Below are 16,268 nucleotides of genomic sequence, written 5' to 3'. Positions count from 1 at the left end.
GTGTTAAAGCCATTAGTGCAGGGAGTATTTCAGTGGTAGAGGAAAGAATGGATTCAGTTAAATACCTGTAAAGTATGGAAGCAAACATCACACTGTCTGTAAAACAGTGAAGATGGAAGGAGGTCTTCCACAACAGGATAATCATACTAAACACACCTTAAAATGCACAATGGACTACTTCAAAATCTCATGCTGAAGGTTTTGCCACAGCCCTCACAATCCTTCCAGCTTGAACAGGACTGAAAATGAAATCTGCGGATAGACCTTAAAAGAGCAGGGAAGCAAGACAGGCGGAGAATCTCACATAACTAAAAGCCTTTTGAAAAAAAGAAAAACAAAAAAACTTGAAAGACTCGCTGCAAGAAGCATTTATAAGCTGTCATACTTGCCAAAAGGGGGTGTTTTGACATACTGACCATGCAGGGTGCCCAAACTTTTGCTTTTGACCCTATTCCTAGTTTGTTTTTTTTATATGGTAAGGCAATATAGCTTAAAACTAAAGAAGTTGGTCCTCTTTAATTTAACCCCTTTTGAAAATCACTACTGGGACTACCTAGATGGCCTATCCAAAAATGTATTTCGGCCTATGTCACAAACACACACACACACACACACCTAACTGATCAGTGCTGCTCAGTCCAAACTCCACCTGTTCATTACAGATCAGGAGTCATGTTTACCAAATGATTCCCTGAGAAGCACAGTGCTCAATCCACCCCTCACCACACATATACCTCCCTCCAAATAACTCACCCGGTAGTCTGTTCATGTTGACCCCCTGGGCAGACAGTCCAATCCCCATGTACCTATAAACAACAGTGAAAAAGGAGAACAAAGGTTAATGCCATTAGGATTCCAGTATGGATCAGAAGCAGAATAATCATACAGTGGAATCATCTCTGGAAAATACTGCACCATCAAACTACAATCAGCACTTCCAGGAATTGGATTCTAATGTTTGCTCTATACTCAAATACAGACTAAGAACACTACTTAAGTTGGAAGATGGATTATGAGAAATCTTAATGTGAAATTAAAGATGACAAATATCTAAGAAATCATGACAGAGGCTGACCAAAATCAGACCAGGAATAGCGTTGGCGCATCTGGGCAGATATTTCAAGCTCTAGTCCAAATATCTAGGCTAATCATTGGACAGATTCTTCCTAATCAGTTCTTTCTTCTTTTATTGAAAAAACATGCGCCCACTGCTTGTTCGTACCTCTCATTCAGACAATGCTATGGGCAATGCCATGGGCAGTTTCTACGACAGCAGTTCCCAGTCTGCAGACATGTAGAATTGGATTAGCCGTTTCCAGTCTCAACAAGTAGGGCTAGCTTACCTCAAAGCTGCTAGTAAGTTTCTGCGGAGTTCAAATCTGCTGCTCATTCTCACCCACCAGTTCCTCAGACACAACAACAACAATTCCAGTCCCACAACACAACACTTACCCATCCCGGCCTTTGCTGACGATCTTCACTTCAAAGTAGTAGATGCCGCAGGCCGCAGGGATAGGGTGGGTAGCTCTCACAGATGCTGCATCTTTGTGGTTCTTGCCGTGGCCTGGAAATGTAGTGGACAAGAAGAGGACAATGAGTCACTGACCACAGGCTTCTAAAACAAGGGGCCATATGTGTATCTCACATTTCACCACCATTTCATTTTATTTAGCTATTATAGTAGTTAGTTTAAAAAAAATAAAAAACCCTAGACACACAACACACACACACAAACGAAGGAACTACAGCTCAGAACACTGCATCTCACAAACAATTGAATATTACAATGAAGTCCATCAGCATCCGTGCCTGCTTCTGTACAGAGTAAGAACACTCCTAGTCATTCCCTCACTCATTTACATATGAAGGACAAACACAGGATCTGGACCAGCATTCTTCCACAGAATTGGATACACATGACCTCGTTATATCTGCACGATTTGGAAATCACACCACTAACTATCCTGTGATGTGTGTGAGGGAGGTAAACTCACAGGAGACCAAGCCTAGAACCTGGACCTGGAAATAGACTTGTATCATTTTGCAATCCAACACACACATACAGACATAATAACAGCACAGTGGTGCAACATGCTTGCCTAAAGAGTGTACAGTATTAATCACTATTGTGAAATGAGCTGCCACAATCACAACCAAACCACAAATGGTCATAATGGATACATTCAGTTTAGTACTGTAACCACTGCACCAACATCAAGCATTTCATTGTGAGATGAATAATATACGTCAGTCCTTCCTCATCATACACTGAGAAGATTTAAATGATAATTAAATGGTGGTGTTGTCTCCCACTCACTCTGAGTGGGAGACAACACTGTCTCCTACTCAGAGTCACAGTTTCTATAAACTCAAGAATCGCACATACAGCAACAATTTGTCCAATGAATTTGTCCAAAAAATTCCAAAATCTAATTTCCAATTTTCTTTTGCCCTGAATGTAGTCAATCACCCAAGGCATGTCGATGATGTCTGAGGTTTACTTCATCACTGGGGCTTCTAATGCAGCCTAAAGCTGAAAACTGTATTCACTTCCTGAACTGAACTGAATTTAATAATGGGAATTAAGTGTATAAGTGACATACCGCTCAAACCCCTTTGTCTCAAAAGCATAAAAAAATTGCACATAAGCAAAACAAGGCTGTAAAATGGGCCAAATTCCAAAACCTCAAATACTGTGACTTAACACACACCCAGCCCACCTGTAAAAGCCCCGTTACCCCTGGTTAAAGCTGGCAACACGACAAAACGCAAACAACCACTTTAGGAAAACATGGTGTTTTTGTTACTTGGAGACAATGTCTGCCAGGATTTTGCATCAGTAACACTAAAGAGCAGCACATCACTGCCAGACTCCGTTAAGATATCGAAAAATAGGTTGCTTTGTGAACCAGGCCACATGACTGCGGCTTTCCTGAGGCCTATATGTGCATCACAGTGTTCTTGTTGCAGTGCTACAAAGCCATGATGTGCTATGCTAGGCAGCGTATGTGAGTTGTCATGGCACCTTGTTGTAAACCAGCCAATCAGAACAGAGTTTACATTTATATAAACATAAACACACACACACACACACACACACACACACACACACACTTTGTAGTTCTATAATTACAGACTGCAGATGATCTGTTTCTCTGTGTACTTTGTTAACCTCCTTTCATCCTATTTTTCAGTGGTCAGGACCCCACTCACTGTCCAATCTATTTGACACTCATATCTAGTTGGTCCACTTTGTAGATGTACAGTCAGAGACTTGCTGCACAGTTTGGTCATCCTCTACTCCATTATCAGTGCCCAGAGGACACTGCCCACAGGATGCTGTTGGTTGAATATAGCTGGTTGGTGGACTACTCGCAGTCCAGCAGTGATGCTACAGCTTCACTGCAGTCTCTATTCCACTCGTACCAGCACAACACACACTAACACCACATCACCAGGTCAGTGTCACTGCAGTGCTGAGAATGACCCACCACCCAAATAATACCTGCTCTGTGGTGGTCCTGTGGGGTCCTGGCTATTAAAGAACAGGATGAAAAGAGGTTAACAAAATATGCGGAGAAACAGAGGGACTACAGTCTGGAATTATATAAGTACAAAGTGCCTATATATTACATGGAGCTAATATAAAGGGCAGAGTTCTTTCCAAACCAGGGGTGGTCATGATATTTCTGATAGGACTGTATTACTTTGTACATTTATTTTCCAAAATACTGAAATAAAAAAGAATAACAGCTAAAAAAACATTTTTATTTCTATATATATTTCTGCATAAATTTACAGTAAACTCAACTAAAATAAATTTCAACCCCCAAACTGTCTGGGATCGCCTGGGACTGGTTGAGGTATTTGTGGGCATAGCTTAAAAGTTTTTTTTTTTTTTTTTTTTTTTTTTACTTAAACACAGTTATAATTCCCTTATAAAATAATATTTTTTTTTTTACCTTTCTTTTTACCTTAACCACACCATAACGTGCTAACAGATCCAGCTCACTGAAATTTCACCCTCCCTACCCTTTCTTTTTATAAGGCCCTCATTTAAGTACTCAGGTGCTAATCTTATATCCAGTGTACTGAAGGGTGCTAGCACTGGTCAGAATGGCAAGGCTTGTATCCAATTTCTTAGACCCGCTGGGCTGATCCTGGATCAGCTTAAAGCCCCATATCCTAGTGAACACGATAAGGCCTACATGGACACGATCAGCACATGACCCAAGACTGCTCTGCTACTCTGAGATTGGCAATACCGAGATGGGCCCTGGTGTTGGTTAGCTTGGGGGGGGGCAAGGGTGTACGGTTCAGGGAACAGTAAGCCTAACAGTCAACCCCATCCCCCACCCCCATCAGTCAATCGTTCATTTGCTCACATTATTTAGCAGTGCCTAAAAATCCAGGCTATAAGGAACTTCTATTTATGTGCTATGGAAACCTTTGCTCCTTTGGGTCTGACCTGGATAAGATGTGTATAAGTGAATCTTTGTCCATGTGTGCTCAGAGTGTGTGTGCCTCAGGATGGTAACTTGACCCCACATGCCGGTTGCCAACAAGACACCTTAAGGCCTGCGTGGTGCGTGCACATGAGCACGCAAGCATAAGGCCAAAAAGCTACGCAGGGATGACAAATAATGATAAATAATACATTAAAAGAATTCCCATGAAGTGCAATGAAGGCGCTACCTCTGCAGTCACTCAGAACAACCACCAAACGCACAGTACAGCATGCAATTAGATATAAAAGAAATTGTGATGTGTAAATGTCTAAGCTAGCAGGCTTTTTAACAGGTTTCAAGTGTGAGCGCTCTAAACTGCAAATAGACCATCAGCCATAATATTAAAACCACCTGGGGACATGAGAAGACTGAGAAGGCTGAGAACATCAACTAGCTGGATGTTGACAATACCAGCTGACGTTATCTATTTAAGTTGATGTTAGCTAGGCATTAGCCACTCTAGGTTGTTAGCTAAAAGTAAGGTAAAAGGTAAAGGTGCATGTATTTGTCACTGTACAGCGAAATGTGTCCTCTGCATTTAACCCATCTGTGGTAGTGCACACACACACACACACACACACACACACACACACACACACACACACACACACACACACACACACACGTGAACTAGGGGCAGTGAGTACACACACACCCAGAGCGGTGGGCTGCCAACTCCAGCGCCTGGGGAGCAGAAAGGGGAAAGGGCCTTGCTCAAGGGCCCAAAAGTGGCAGCTTGCCAAGTCCGGGAATCGAACCCACAACCCTGTTATTGATAGCCTGGCGCTCTAACCGATGAGCCACCACTGCCCAAACTACTAAGTAAACTACTCTAGTTGAGGTTAGCTAGATGTGAACTAGTCTAGCTGATGTTAAAGGGGTGTCAGTCAAGATTCAAGGAACACAACCTCTAGCGGTTAAGAGGTGGTAAAAACAAACACTTTCATACCCATCTACAATAAATGCATGTAACTATTCTTGAGGTTTTTTGGCAACACAGCATGTTTCTAGTTAGAGGGGTATAAAGCCCACCAGCATTGAGCTGTGAAGCAGTGGAACTGTGTTCTCTGGAATGACTGTGCTCCATCTAATACTTTTGGGGTGGGTTGGGGTGGTGATCATCCAATATTCTGACCTCCCTAATACACTTCCTAATACACTAATACACTTCTGAATACAATCAAATGCTCACAGCAATGTGTCAAAATCTAGTAGAAAGCCTTTCCTGAGCAGTAGAGACAGTTACTCCAACAAAAGCAGCATGAACTCTGATACCCTACAAAACCTGTGTACATCTTACGGTATTGCAGAACATCAAGTCACAAGAGGTCCTTGTGGTTTTCCTACGACACAAAGCAGAAAGAAATCAGAGCTCTCAAACAGCTGATCAAACATGTCCACTTTTGGTCATGCTCTACTCTATTCTGCATGTTCTAAGGTAGGTTTGCTAAGAAGACCCTTTAACATATTTTTGGTGTGTCTTTCGTTTATACTTCAAATGCAACAGAGTTCAGCTAAAATGCTGGTGTGCACCAGATAAATGGGCGTAGACTTGGCAACTTTTTGATGCATGAAAGAAGGAAACAATTTTTAATGGCATTACATTTATGGAAGGAAAAGTATGTGATTCTTTATGAGCATGTGTTCTTTGGGGTTATTGAGGTCTGTTGTTTAAAAATAAAGAATTAACATGGCCCTGCCTTGCTTAAAGAACCTGGGTCTTCACAAACAAAACCTGGTCTTCAATACAGCTTTATGACAATAAGCCATTTCTTGAACAAGAGATTCTGAGGACTTCAGAAAATGAGTTATTAATGCTCACCGGGCCATTTCTCAAAGTGGGAGGAAGGCTCTCAAATGGAAGAAATTCAGCATCAGTTACTTTCCTGAAGAGTGGTCATTCAGGATATTAGGACTGGGTGATATGGTAAAAACAATATATCACAATATTTAAAGACTTTTCTGTGATACACAATATTTATCACAATACATGTAACTACAGACTAAAAACATCAGCAGCAACTGATTCTTAAAAACTACTACTCAGATACTCTCCCATACTGCATACAGTGATTTATACTCAACATCTGCTGCTCTTCATCCAAATGAACCTGTCTAATTACAATGTTTGTAATGAAACCTGCAGCTGATCAGTGTTTATTAAGCACTTACAGTATCCTCGATATGCTAAGAAAAGCATATTATCATGAAAATTTATCACAATACATTAAAATATTGTATCGCACAAACAGCCCCAGCATAACATCTACGGACCTACAGGCTACTCTTGCATTAAGTAATCTCGATGTTCAAGAGTCCACCATTAGACAAACACTGAACAAGCACAATGAACATAGTAGGACAGCAAAGAGGAAGCCACTACTCTCTAAAAAGAACACTGCTGCCTGTCTGAGGTTTGCTCAAGACCACACAAGTCATACTGGTCTACTGGAAGAATGCTCTGTGGTCTTTTTTTTATGTTTGGTGAAAACCAAACACCACATGCCAACATTAAAACCCAATCCCAACTGTTAAGCATAGGGGTGGTAGTACAATGGTTTGGGGGTTGCTGACTTGCCTTTATTGATGAACCTATGGATTTATTATTGGGAATGTCAGGGTATTTGTTTGTGAACTGAAGCTCAACTATAAGTGGGACATGCACCAGGACAATGACCCTTAGACAACAAGTCCTCATCAACATCCACTGGAGTAACAGTTTGTTCGCTGTAGTGTTCGTTTATTAGCTCATCTGAAGATCATCTGAAGCCTCCATTACTCATCAAAACATTTTTGTTGTGCTACTGTTGTGCAAACATCCAGCTCAATATTAACCACTGGCTAATCATATAGTTTGTAGATCATTGCAGCTTTCAAGGATCATGATTTACCAAAGTGTTTTCATCAGCATATAAATAGCATATTGCATAGCATCCAATTGTGCGCAGGAGCCTTTTTCTTTTCTTTTTTTTTTATGTTGAAAGTTAACATGGAAAGTGTTGCTTTTGAGATAAAAATGTCATGACAATGTTTATTGTCTACTAAAATCAGCAATAAAGAGAAATATCTACAAACTTGTTTTGCACTCTATTTTACACTGCTTTATCTTTTAATGTAATCAACTGACATGAAATTTGCAATATTTATAAGCCCTGTCTGTGCTACAAAAATGCTACAAAACATTCCATGGTTATTTATAAAATAGGGGTGTCTATATTTACTGCTAAACCAGCAGGTGTTAAAGCCAGAAATAGGCTTAAATCTCTGAAGATCACTGTTTGCGCCCCTTAAAACCAGCACTATAACCAAAAAAAAAGCATGCGTACAGCTCCATATACTTTTGGCTATTTCTTTTCCTTCCCAAATAGTGTGGTTTGTTTGTTAACTCTTATGGTTACTCAAATACCCTATTTGATAGGATAGCAACACTTGCTTCACACGTTTCATACAGACTCTATAAATCCACATAAAACATCTAAAAAGCACAAATACATGCATAAACTAAAAAACTTTAAATAGTTGTTATATTTAAACACCAAAACAAGAACAGTAAGGAGCAAGCCATACTCTCTGAAAAGAACACTGCTGCCTGAGGTTTGTTCAAGACCAACATGGATAAGCTAGAAGCCCACTGGAAGAACTATGTGGTCAGACAAATACAAAAACGTTTTGGCATGAATATAAGGCATTATATTTGGTTACATTTTCAACACAAGAACCCCATCTCGAATGTGAAGCATGGGGGTGGCAGTATCACGGTTTGGGACTGCTTTGTGACAATGTCAGGGTATCTGTCTGTGAACAGTTTACAGCTTAACCGTAAGTGGGTCAAGCAGCAAGACAACCACCCTAAGCACACAAGTCACAAAGTACATTGTTAAAGCATGAGAACTATTGGTATGACCAAGTCAAAGTCCATCCCATAACCCAATAGAAATGTTGTGGAAGAACCTAAAAAACGCTGCTTCTGCAAGGGTGCCCACAAACACTTTGTAGAAACATTTATTATTTATAGTCATGGGCCAAAACTGACATTTAGGGCGTTACCACACCTGCACTTTTCAGTCTGGTTAAATCCAAACTCCAAATCGGTTTCTATTTGGGCGGGTGTGAATACAGTGATCACATGCAAATGCCAAAACAATTCTACAGAGACTATTAAAACACGTGGTCTCTGATCGGTCCCAAACGAACAAAACGTGTGACCTCGATCCAACCAAACTATGAGGTGTACTCCCATAGCCAGGTGTTAACCAGAGGTGTTACTACAGCTATGCACAAATGCCATGTTGTTGACTGATTCGGACCAGAGCAAACAAACTATAGGTGTGAAAACACCTTCAAGTAGTCAGTTATACCCCATAATTTCCAGATCATTGCCATCTACTGCTACGGTACAATCTTTAGGGCTATATGCGAACTGCATCATCCCTAAGTTCTACATACTGCAGAAATACAACAGACCGACAGCCATACGTTACTAGTCTATTACATTACATCTAATAAACTAAGCGATTATTAAATCATCTCTGATTACAGCAATGATATTAATCACCACTAATTTTAGCCTCCTCGGTTCTACAACCAAGTCGCAGCAGGCCTCACTGCCATGCCCAGACAAACATTCATAATAAAATCAACACGCACACACAAAATCTATTTATATAACTCACTCACACGAGCAGAGTAAAGTCAGACGACCCTGTATGTGCAAATCCTCCAAGCTCTCCCTCACACACACACACACAACCTCACATACAAATGCACACATATGTGCTTGCTCCTGCCCCCGTCCTCTCACACACTCCGTTCTATTTATACCACCAAAAACACACACACAAAATCTAACAGCACGAGGAGCAAGACGACCCTGATGGATTCTCTCTATCTTGCCATGTGTCTCTCTCTCTTTCCCTCCCTCTCACACACACAGAGCTTTCACCCACAGTGCATAATCATAGCCTGTCATTGTTGAATAGATGACACCCTGACAACACTCATCCTGTGTAAGATGCAGCATTTGATCATCTGTTTTGCACCAGACCTGCTTTATATTCTGATCTGTAGGCCTCTGATTTCTCTCCTCTTGGGAGAGGTAATCTGTTAACTGCTCGCTCCTGCAGAATGGATAATCATTAATAAAAACACTGACCCTATTAACCCCCCCCAAAAGCCAGATCCAAAAAAGCTCACACTTATTCAGAATTGAATACGGCCTTAATCCACTGCACCCCTTCTGACAGGCCTGGAACCCACCAAATCTGTTAGACCAGGACACACCCAAGTCACACCACTGCAGAAAGGAAACCACCAAAATGAAATGCACCACATGCATGATGTGCACACACTAACAAAGACAAAGCTTCTTCCCAAAGCACACAAAACCAACCAGATTCAGGAGAAAGACAGTGGGTAGTTGTGGGGAAGGCTTTTAATCAAAGCGTTCCCATAATATGGGCCAGCAATACCAGTTCCAAAAATTCAATGGATCTCTTGCACATTAACACAAACTACACATTTAAAGACAGAGCACTGAAAAAGCACTAACCATACTAATTGTTTTTAGACCAGAGCTAAACATGCTATGAATTGACTTTTCAATCCCTGGTGATGCCACAGCCATCCGTGGTCAGGAGTCCCAGAGAGCATAACTGGCATCACTTTGACCCTGCTAACACCTGGTCACCTCATGCGTCTTGAGTATCAGGATTATATCTGGATAAAGCCAAGCTACAGAAGCAAATCCAATCACTCAATCCACCTCAGGAGGTGGTCGGCGACTCACTTGAGCCACTTTATAACAGCGTAAGTGCATCCGTCTCTCCAAGACGCATCCGACATACAGTACAACAGTAATTGCCACGCAATGAGCGAACTTGCACATTCTGTCCAGCAATCAGATTTCAATCTGACCTACCAGAGATGCATTTGACTACCCAGTGTAAATGCATGTGACAAAAATCTTAGCAGGATATGAGCCAGATATTAGTCACATGAAGTTACAAGGTGCAAACGTGGTCATAGCTACTTAGAATCCTCAGATTCAACTCCCCTCCTTAATCGCCAAAGTCAAACAACCATGGACACAGCCCAATCTTTCAGCACATTTTGGCAAGCGGCTCCTTTACTTCTTTTAGGCTCACCATCGGCTCCGTCAGCCACAAGATAAACATCCTATGCACAATATGACATGATGATTGCTGTATCAATTTGCCTCTATACATGTTCTTTTGTTAAATCCACAGCACTTCTAGGAAAATACTAAACAACTGCAAGCATCATAATACAGCTTTAAACCAATTATACAGAGCCTGTAAAACAACCACCACCAGTGTGCAGAGAGTGCATAAACTGCATAGTAACAAGAAGCTGACTGGATGTCTGCTCATTCAGCCCCCCTTTTTTATAAACTGAGGCCCAGCTGTTCTGTTGGTGCATTTGGTATGTCAAAACATCTAATTTTGCTGTATGGCCTAGTCTGAATGGTTGGGGTATAGTCACAGGTCAGGGATAAGGCAGGTACAAATGATGCAGTAGCCGATGGAGCAACACATTTGAACAGCAGCCGGGCAGAAAGAGAAGAAAGGACAGGGGAAATAGATGAGAAGGCAACAAAAGAATAGGGAGACGAGGAGTGGCGTACCAGTGTTAGCAAACACAGCTTCCCTGACTCGCGCAGAGACACTAGGGGGAAGCCGACACATCTGGTGATGTCACTGAACATGCATGATTGGTTCTTCAGGAGGCTGAAGCCCCTCTGCACAGTAAACAGTGCAGCCAGCTCACAGCAGGCACCCAGCATAGTCCAACTGATGACACCCACACCATACCACCCCACCCCATCAAAGCAAACCCACCAACCTGGTAACTGTATCAATCATGCCTTCATCCGCCTGGTTAGGTAAAACACACATCACTGTAACACTATCGACTAAGATCTGAGTCAGACTTGGCTGATCCACATTTGACACTGTTTTACACCATCCTAAAAGGAATGTTGGCGTTTGATCATCTCTGCTTTCGCCTCTACTGTATATTTATGTTCTTTGGGAGTGTGAAACATGAGTGTCTTTAGCGGAGTACAGTATTAGATTGGTAACCAATATTACCAGATTTCCTGAGATTAGATACTGGAATCCGTAATGTGTTAGAAAATAGGGATGCACCGATCCTTTCACTGAGCACGATTCCCGCACCGCCAGTATTCTAGGCTTCACAACTCAGGATACAGACATAACACACATATCATAGCAAACAGCAAGCATATTATACCCTATCTAACCAGTGCGGTGCCCTCGACTCATCATCAAGTAAAAGCTAAAATCCACTCTAGTCTGTGCACTAGCCTGTCCATATGTCCTCCAGTCTCTGTCTCAGTGGAGTGAGTGATACGGGTCAGCAGAGCTTGTGAAAGGTTGAGAAATATAATAATAATATACAATATGAATTCCCTGTAATCACCATTAATTACGAATTCTGAATGGACTGAACATGCCTCATGAACAATTATGAGCTACCTTCCTATCTGTAGGCATATTCTCCCCTCTTTTCATCAAAGTATTTGGGGTTTTTGAGTGAGAAACTGAGTTCATGGAGTCGTATCTTCGATTTGGTGGTGTGATCAAGTCTACTCTCCTCTGCCTTTCGCCTTCAGCAGCCTGCTCCGTTTACTCAACAGCAGTGCTGGAAGGAAGGGCGGGCACAGGCACACATGCAGGCAGACATAGCCGGACACTGTCTTGAGTCCCAAAAGTGTCCAAAATCAACAGGGTACATGTTTTTTCACCAATGATCAGTATAGTCCAGATTTAAATCTCCCCGTCACCCCATTTTTAAAAGCCACAGCTTTGCTGTTTCTGATGTTTTTCAGCGACACAGAGAGACGACCGCTGAATTGCTCGGTCAGTGACTTGTGCTGCTAACAGAGGACAGCCAAAAGTGAGGGGGAGGAGTCCCTGCTACAGCTAGTCTTCTTTAGTCTCCGATACTTTCAGAATTTCAGAAAGAAAAAAAGTCCTGAGCCCAGGCAACGTCCAGCACATTTTTGTGTTACAAAGTTAGTAAAGTCAATCCTGATGCCTTAAGTCTCTGCCACATGGTGATGTATATGCTTTATTAATTCAACAATGGTATCAGATCGAGATACCGAATGCAAGTTCATGGAAAGTCGGACTGGTGAATCCCTATTTGAAAATGCTGGATTGAGACATTCTTAATTATACCATTAGTAAAAAAAAAAGATCATGGAATTCAAACAGAATTATCTCATCACAGACATACGTAACGGCCAGCGTAGTACCAGTCACTGCCAAGGGGTTCAAAACACAATAGCACAATGACAATGGTATACAATCACTGTCCCACGCTTACGATGTAAACATTCATATGGGCTATTCCAGTCACAGTCTTTCATATCTATACACTTCTACATTACAGCATTCCAGTGACTTATTAACAACGCTCAAGTCTGCTCCTTAAATTTTCTGTTCCACCATAAACAGTGCTGGAGTTACAGGGGTTTCATTGTAACAGAAAATTGGAATCACAGATGTTAATGTCTAAAATGTTCTTATTTTGTTAACGTTAAACAGACTGACAAATGACTGATAGATAGATAAATGAATAACTATCTATCTATATCTATATGACTGATAATATGATACCTTGTAATTGACATCTTTAACTTTGGGCTTAGGTTATCTGGCTAATGCAGAGACCCTATTTTGTGAAATGTCAACCTGGTCAGCACACTCACATTGTAATTTTAGACAAAAAGCTGTACACCAAAGCCCAGGGAATTATCTACAAGGTCATATAAAGTGTATTTGGCCTGCTGAAACAGGGCTCTAGAAGAAAGAAAGCTAACTATATAAAACATGGCTCTAATGTTCAAAAATAAAAAATAACCACCAAAACAACATCTTTTGAAAACATGCATTTCTACTGAATGTCCCTTCTTACTTGTATTACTCAGTGTATGGCTTGCTAGCTATAATAGTAACAACATAAGGAGAAGACTCTTTAGTGTTAATTTGGTGTATAAAATGTTCCTGGGACACAAAAGTAAATATTAGAATGAGTTATGGACTTCCTGTCCAAATTTGCCTCAGGAATCCAGCTAACCGCTGACCAGGACAGTATATTCAGGTCAAGTGACCGGCACAGGCCAGTCCAGTATCCAGCCTCCAATCACTAATGCAGAGAGTGAAAAACATAAGAAACCCAGCCAGCAACCTCTCAGCTCCCATATAACCCATGCCCCCTGTCCTCTACACTCTCTGGTCATGGACTGGAACACAAAAGCTGAAAAACGCAGCTTGAACAAAGCCTTTTTGCTCTGACCGCCGCACCGTCCTGCTCTCCCAATTAAAGCTGAGGCAGCTCTTATCTTGACAAAGCAGGGCCTCGCACAAATTAGCTTCAATTTAGCCCAGAGAAACGGAAACTGGCACACTGGCCAAAATAGCACTGAAATCACAAGGGTGAGGCAGGAGTAGCAGGTTCAATCCAGCTGCCAATAAACGTGCCGAGACAACTGGGTGCGTACGGACAGATTAGGATGAAGGACAGAGCCCAAAGTGGGGGCTTTTGCCAGCAATAATCAAAGGCAATACACACTTCACAAACACACTCCACTGTCAGATCTCAACCTCACACTCACTACAGGCACAAGAGTGTCAAAACACTCGTTATTATGAACGAGTTCTCCCCTGCACACAATGATATTCTATTGTGTAGGGAAATCAATACCGCAATAGAGCCGGACAGCAGGCAGTTCATAATCATACACAATAGGACTGATTTGGCCCACCTAGGGTGCCAACTGTTTACGGTGTAAGCTGTAAGCTGTAAGACGTCTGAACATTTCTCGCTGTTCCTACCAATCATGCCTGCATATATTAAACAGAAACCGTGTTGAAACCTTAGCTAGATCTGACCAGAAACAGGGACATCCTAATCTGACAGTAGTTTTGCTTATATGGATGAGGAACAGAATGATCTGCTCTAATGGGACTTTTGACTGCTTTCAATATGCTTGCGATTGTGTCCTGATGGGGAGCGTAGGTTATCATCACTACTGCCATTTAAAATACTCGCTTTGACCCCTTCTAACAAGATAATAAATCCCAACAGGACCGCAAGCCCAAACTCACAGTATTGCAGCAGGCAGGGCAAAGCGAGTTCACTGCTGGAGAGCGTATTCAACGAGCAGGGCCGCTTACCCCGATAATGAATACCAACGCTAGGGTTTCACTGCGTTTCATCAGAGCCCAGGACCCAAACACAGCACATCTGCTACTAGCAGAGTCTAAAAGGCCTTTGTGTTGCCGGAGAACGGCAGAGCTGGCTGAGTCCAAATGACATAAAACAGACAGCATTTCCCAATCGAGAGATCATCCTATTTCCATCAGTACGGCCGCGTACAGCGTATAGGCAGTTAGTGCTAGCTAACTAACTAAACACTCTGCCCGGTTTGCTAGTGCTTGCTAAATATGTAGCACTATCTACCTATCTATCTAAATCATCCAGAAAATAACAGCTAAAAGTTGATTCTGCTCGTTTAAGGTGTTCGGCCTGTTGCGACAGGGCTATAGGTGAGAACAAGGCAAGCAGAAAGCCGCCCAACCTTCCTGCCTCGAATGCTAAAAACACCCACAAACGAGACATTAGCTAGCTAGCATTCATCAAACATTTCGACTGGATCTGCATTGAGAGCTAGATACCTGTATTACCGCAATAGGTGTAGCTTTGGATTCTGGAAGTTAGCGCCAGCTAGTAAAAATATCTAGCTATAAGTAGAACTCGTTTAAGTAAACACACAAGCTTAGTATGGCTTACAACGTCTCCGATGTAGCAAGTCAGCGCTAAAAGTAAATACTGCAATACTGGAGTTAGTTAGTTAGCTCGCTGGCTTTATGGTCAAACAAGCACTGCTGTCTAAACACGGTAGCTACACCTCAGCTAACCAGCTAGCCGCTGTCGCTAGCCGAGCGGAGAGACGTGTTTTGCTGTAATCTGTCACCCGTTCGGGCTGATTCCTCTTTCCTCTTTTGAAACAAAGCAGAGGGACGGAAAAAGCAGCTCGGACTAGATCGAGGAGACGCGATACACATACACAAACACACTCCTAACAACACACAAGCTGCCCGTGGGGCGGCCGAGGCCCGAAAGCCGACGGCCGAAACAGCGTTGGAGAGTTGCTGTCACGTCTGTGTACCTTTGTAATGCACCCGCAGATTGTTCTGCGAGAGCCCGATGTAGCTGTACTTATCCTTGGGGCTCCAGGATCGGGGTAACGGGGTCTCTTCCTCGTTCACGGCCGGGTACAGCCGCTTCAAACGCTCGTTCAGCTCTTGCTCTTGGTCGTTTGAGGCAGAATCCCCTGGCAGCAGGCTCCCCGCTCCAAGATCTGCCATTTTCCCCTTGTTTGTCTTCTCCTAATTCCTACCCTGTTGTGTCAATCCGCTAAAAAAGGGGGAGAGCGATGGACTGAGCAGAAACAGCAGCAGTAGCGATATCCCCGGATAAGCAACGCTCTACAGTCGACCGCGCAGAGGCATGTGGGTAGTGTGGTTCAAAATACGACCCTCCGCAACCCACACCGAGCGCACACCGGAGAGAGCGAAACTACAGCCCCCACAAATAAGAAGATATGAAAACGACAGAGAGTGAAGTCACAGCCTAGAACATGTAGTTATAGGAATTAATCAGTGTTCGTCCACAGTGCCTTTTCTGTTTATTTGCCAGGCGCTTCGACGA

General features: G+C 42.4%; 1 protein-coding gene across 2 annotated transcripts in view; it reads right to left on the bottom strand.

The window, feature by feature from the left end:
• ranbp10 (RAN binding protein 10) overlaps positions 1-16,158 on the bottom strand; it is a 41,537-nt gene extending 25,379 nt beyond the window's left edge. The window contains exons 1-3 of one of the 2 annotated variants that reach the window (XM_072695426.1): positions 15,727-16,158; positions 1,453-1,564; positions 754-806 (exon numbers count right to left, since the gene is read on the bottom strand). In XM_072695426.1, the coding sequence (XP_072551527.1) occupies positions 754-806; positions 1,453-1,564; positions 15,727-15,925 (364 nt within the window). In that variant the 5' untranslated portion in view covers positions 15,926-16,158. Of the gene's footprint in view, positions 1-753; positions 807-1,452; positions 1,565-15,232; positions 15,320-15,726 lie in introns of those variants that run through there. The other variant, XM_072695427.1, reaches the window with a different exon arrangement.
• Positions 16,159-16,268: the final 110 nt, after the last annotated feature.

This window comes from Salminus brasiliensis, chromosome 13, assembly GCF_030463535.1.
Source record: "Salminus brasiliensis chromosome 13, fSalBra1.hap2, whole genome shotgun sequence".
Lineage (NCBI taxonomy): Eukaryota > Metazoa > Chordata > Actinopteri > Characiformes > Bryconidae > Salminus > Salminus brasiliensis.
This window is presented reverse-complemented; position numbering and strand designations above follow the sequence as displayed.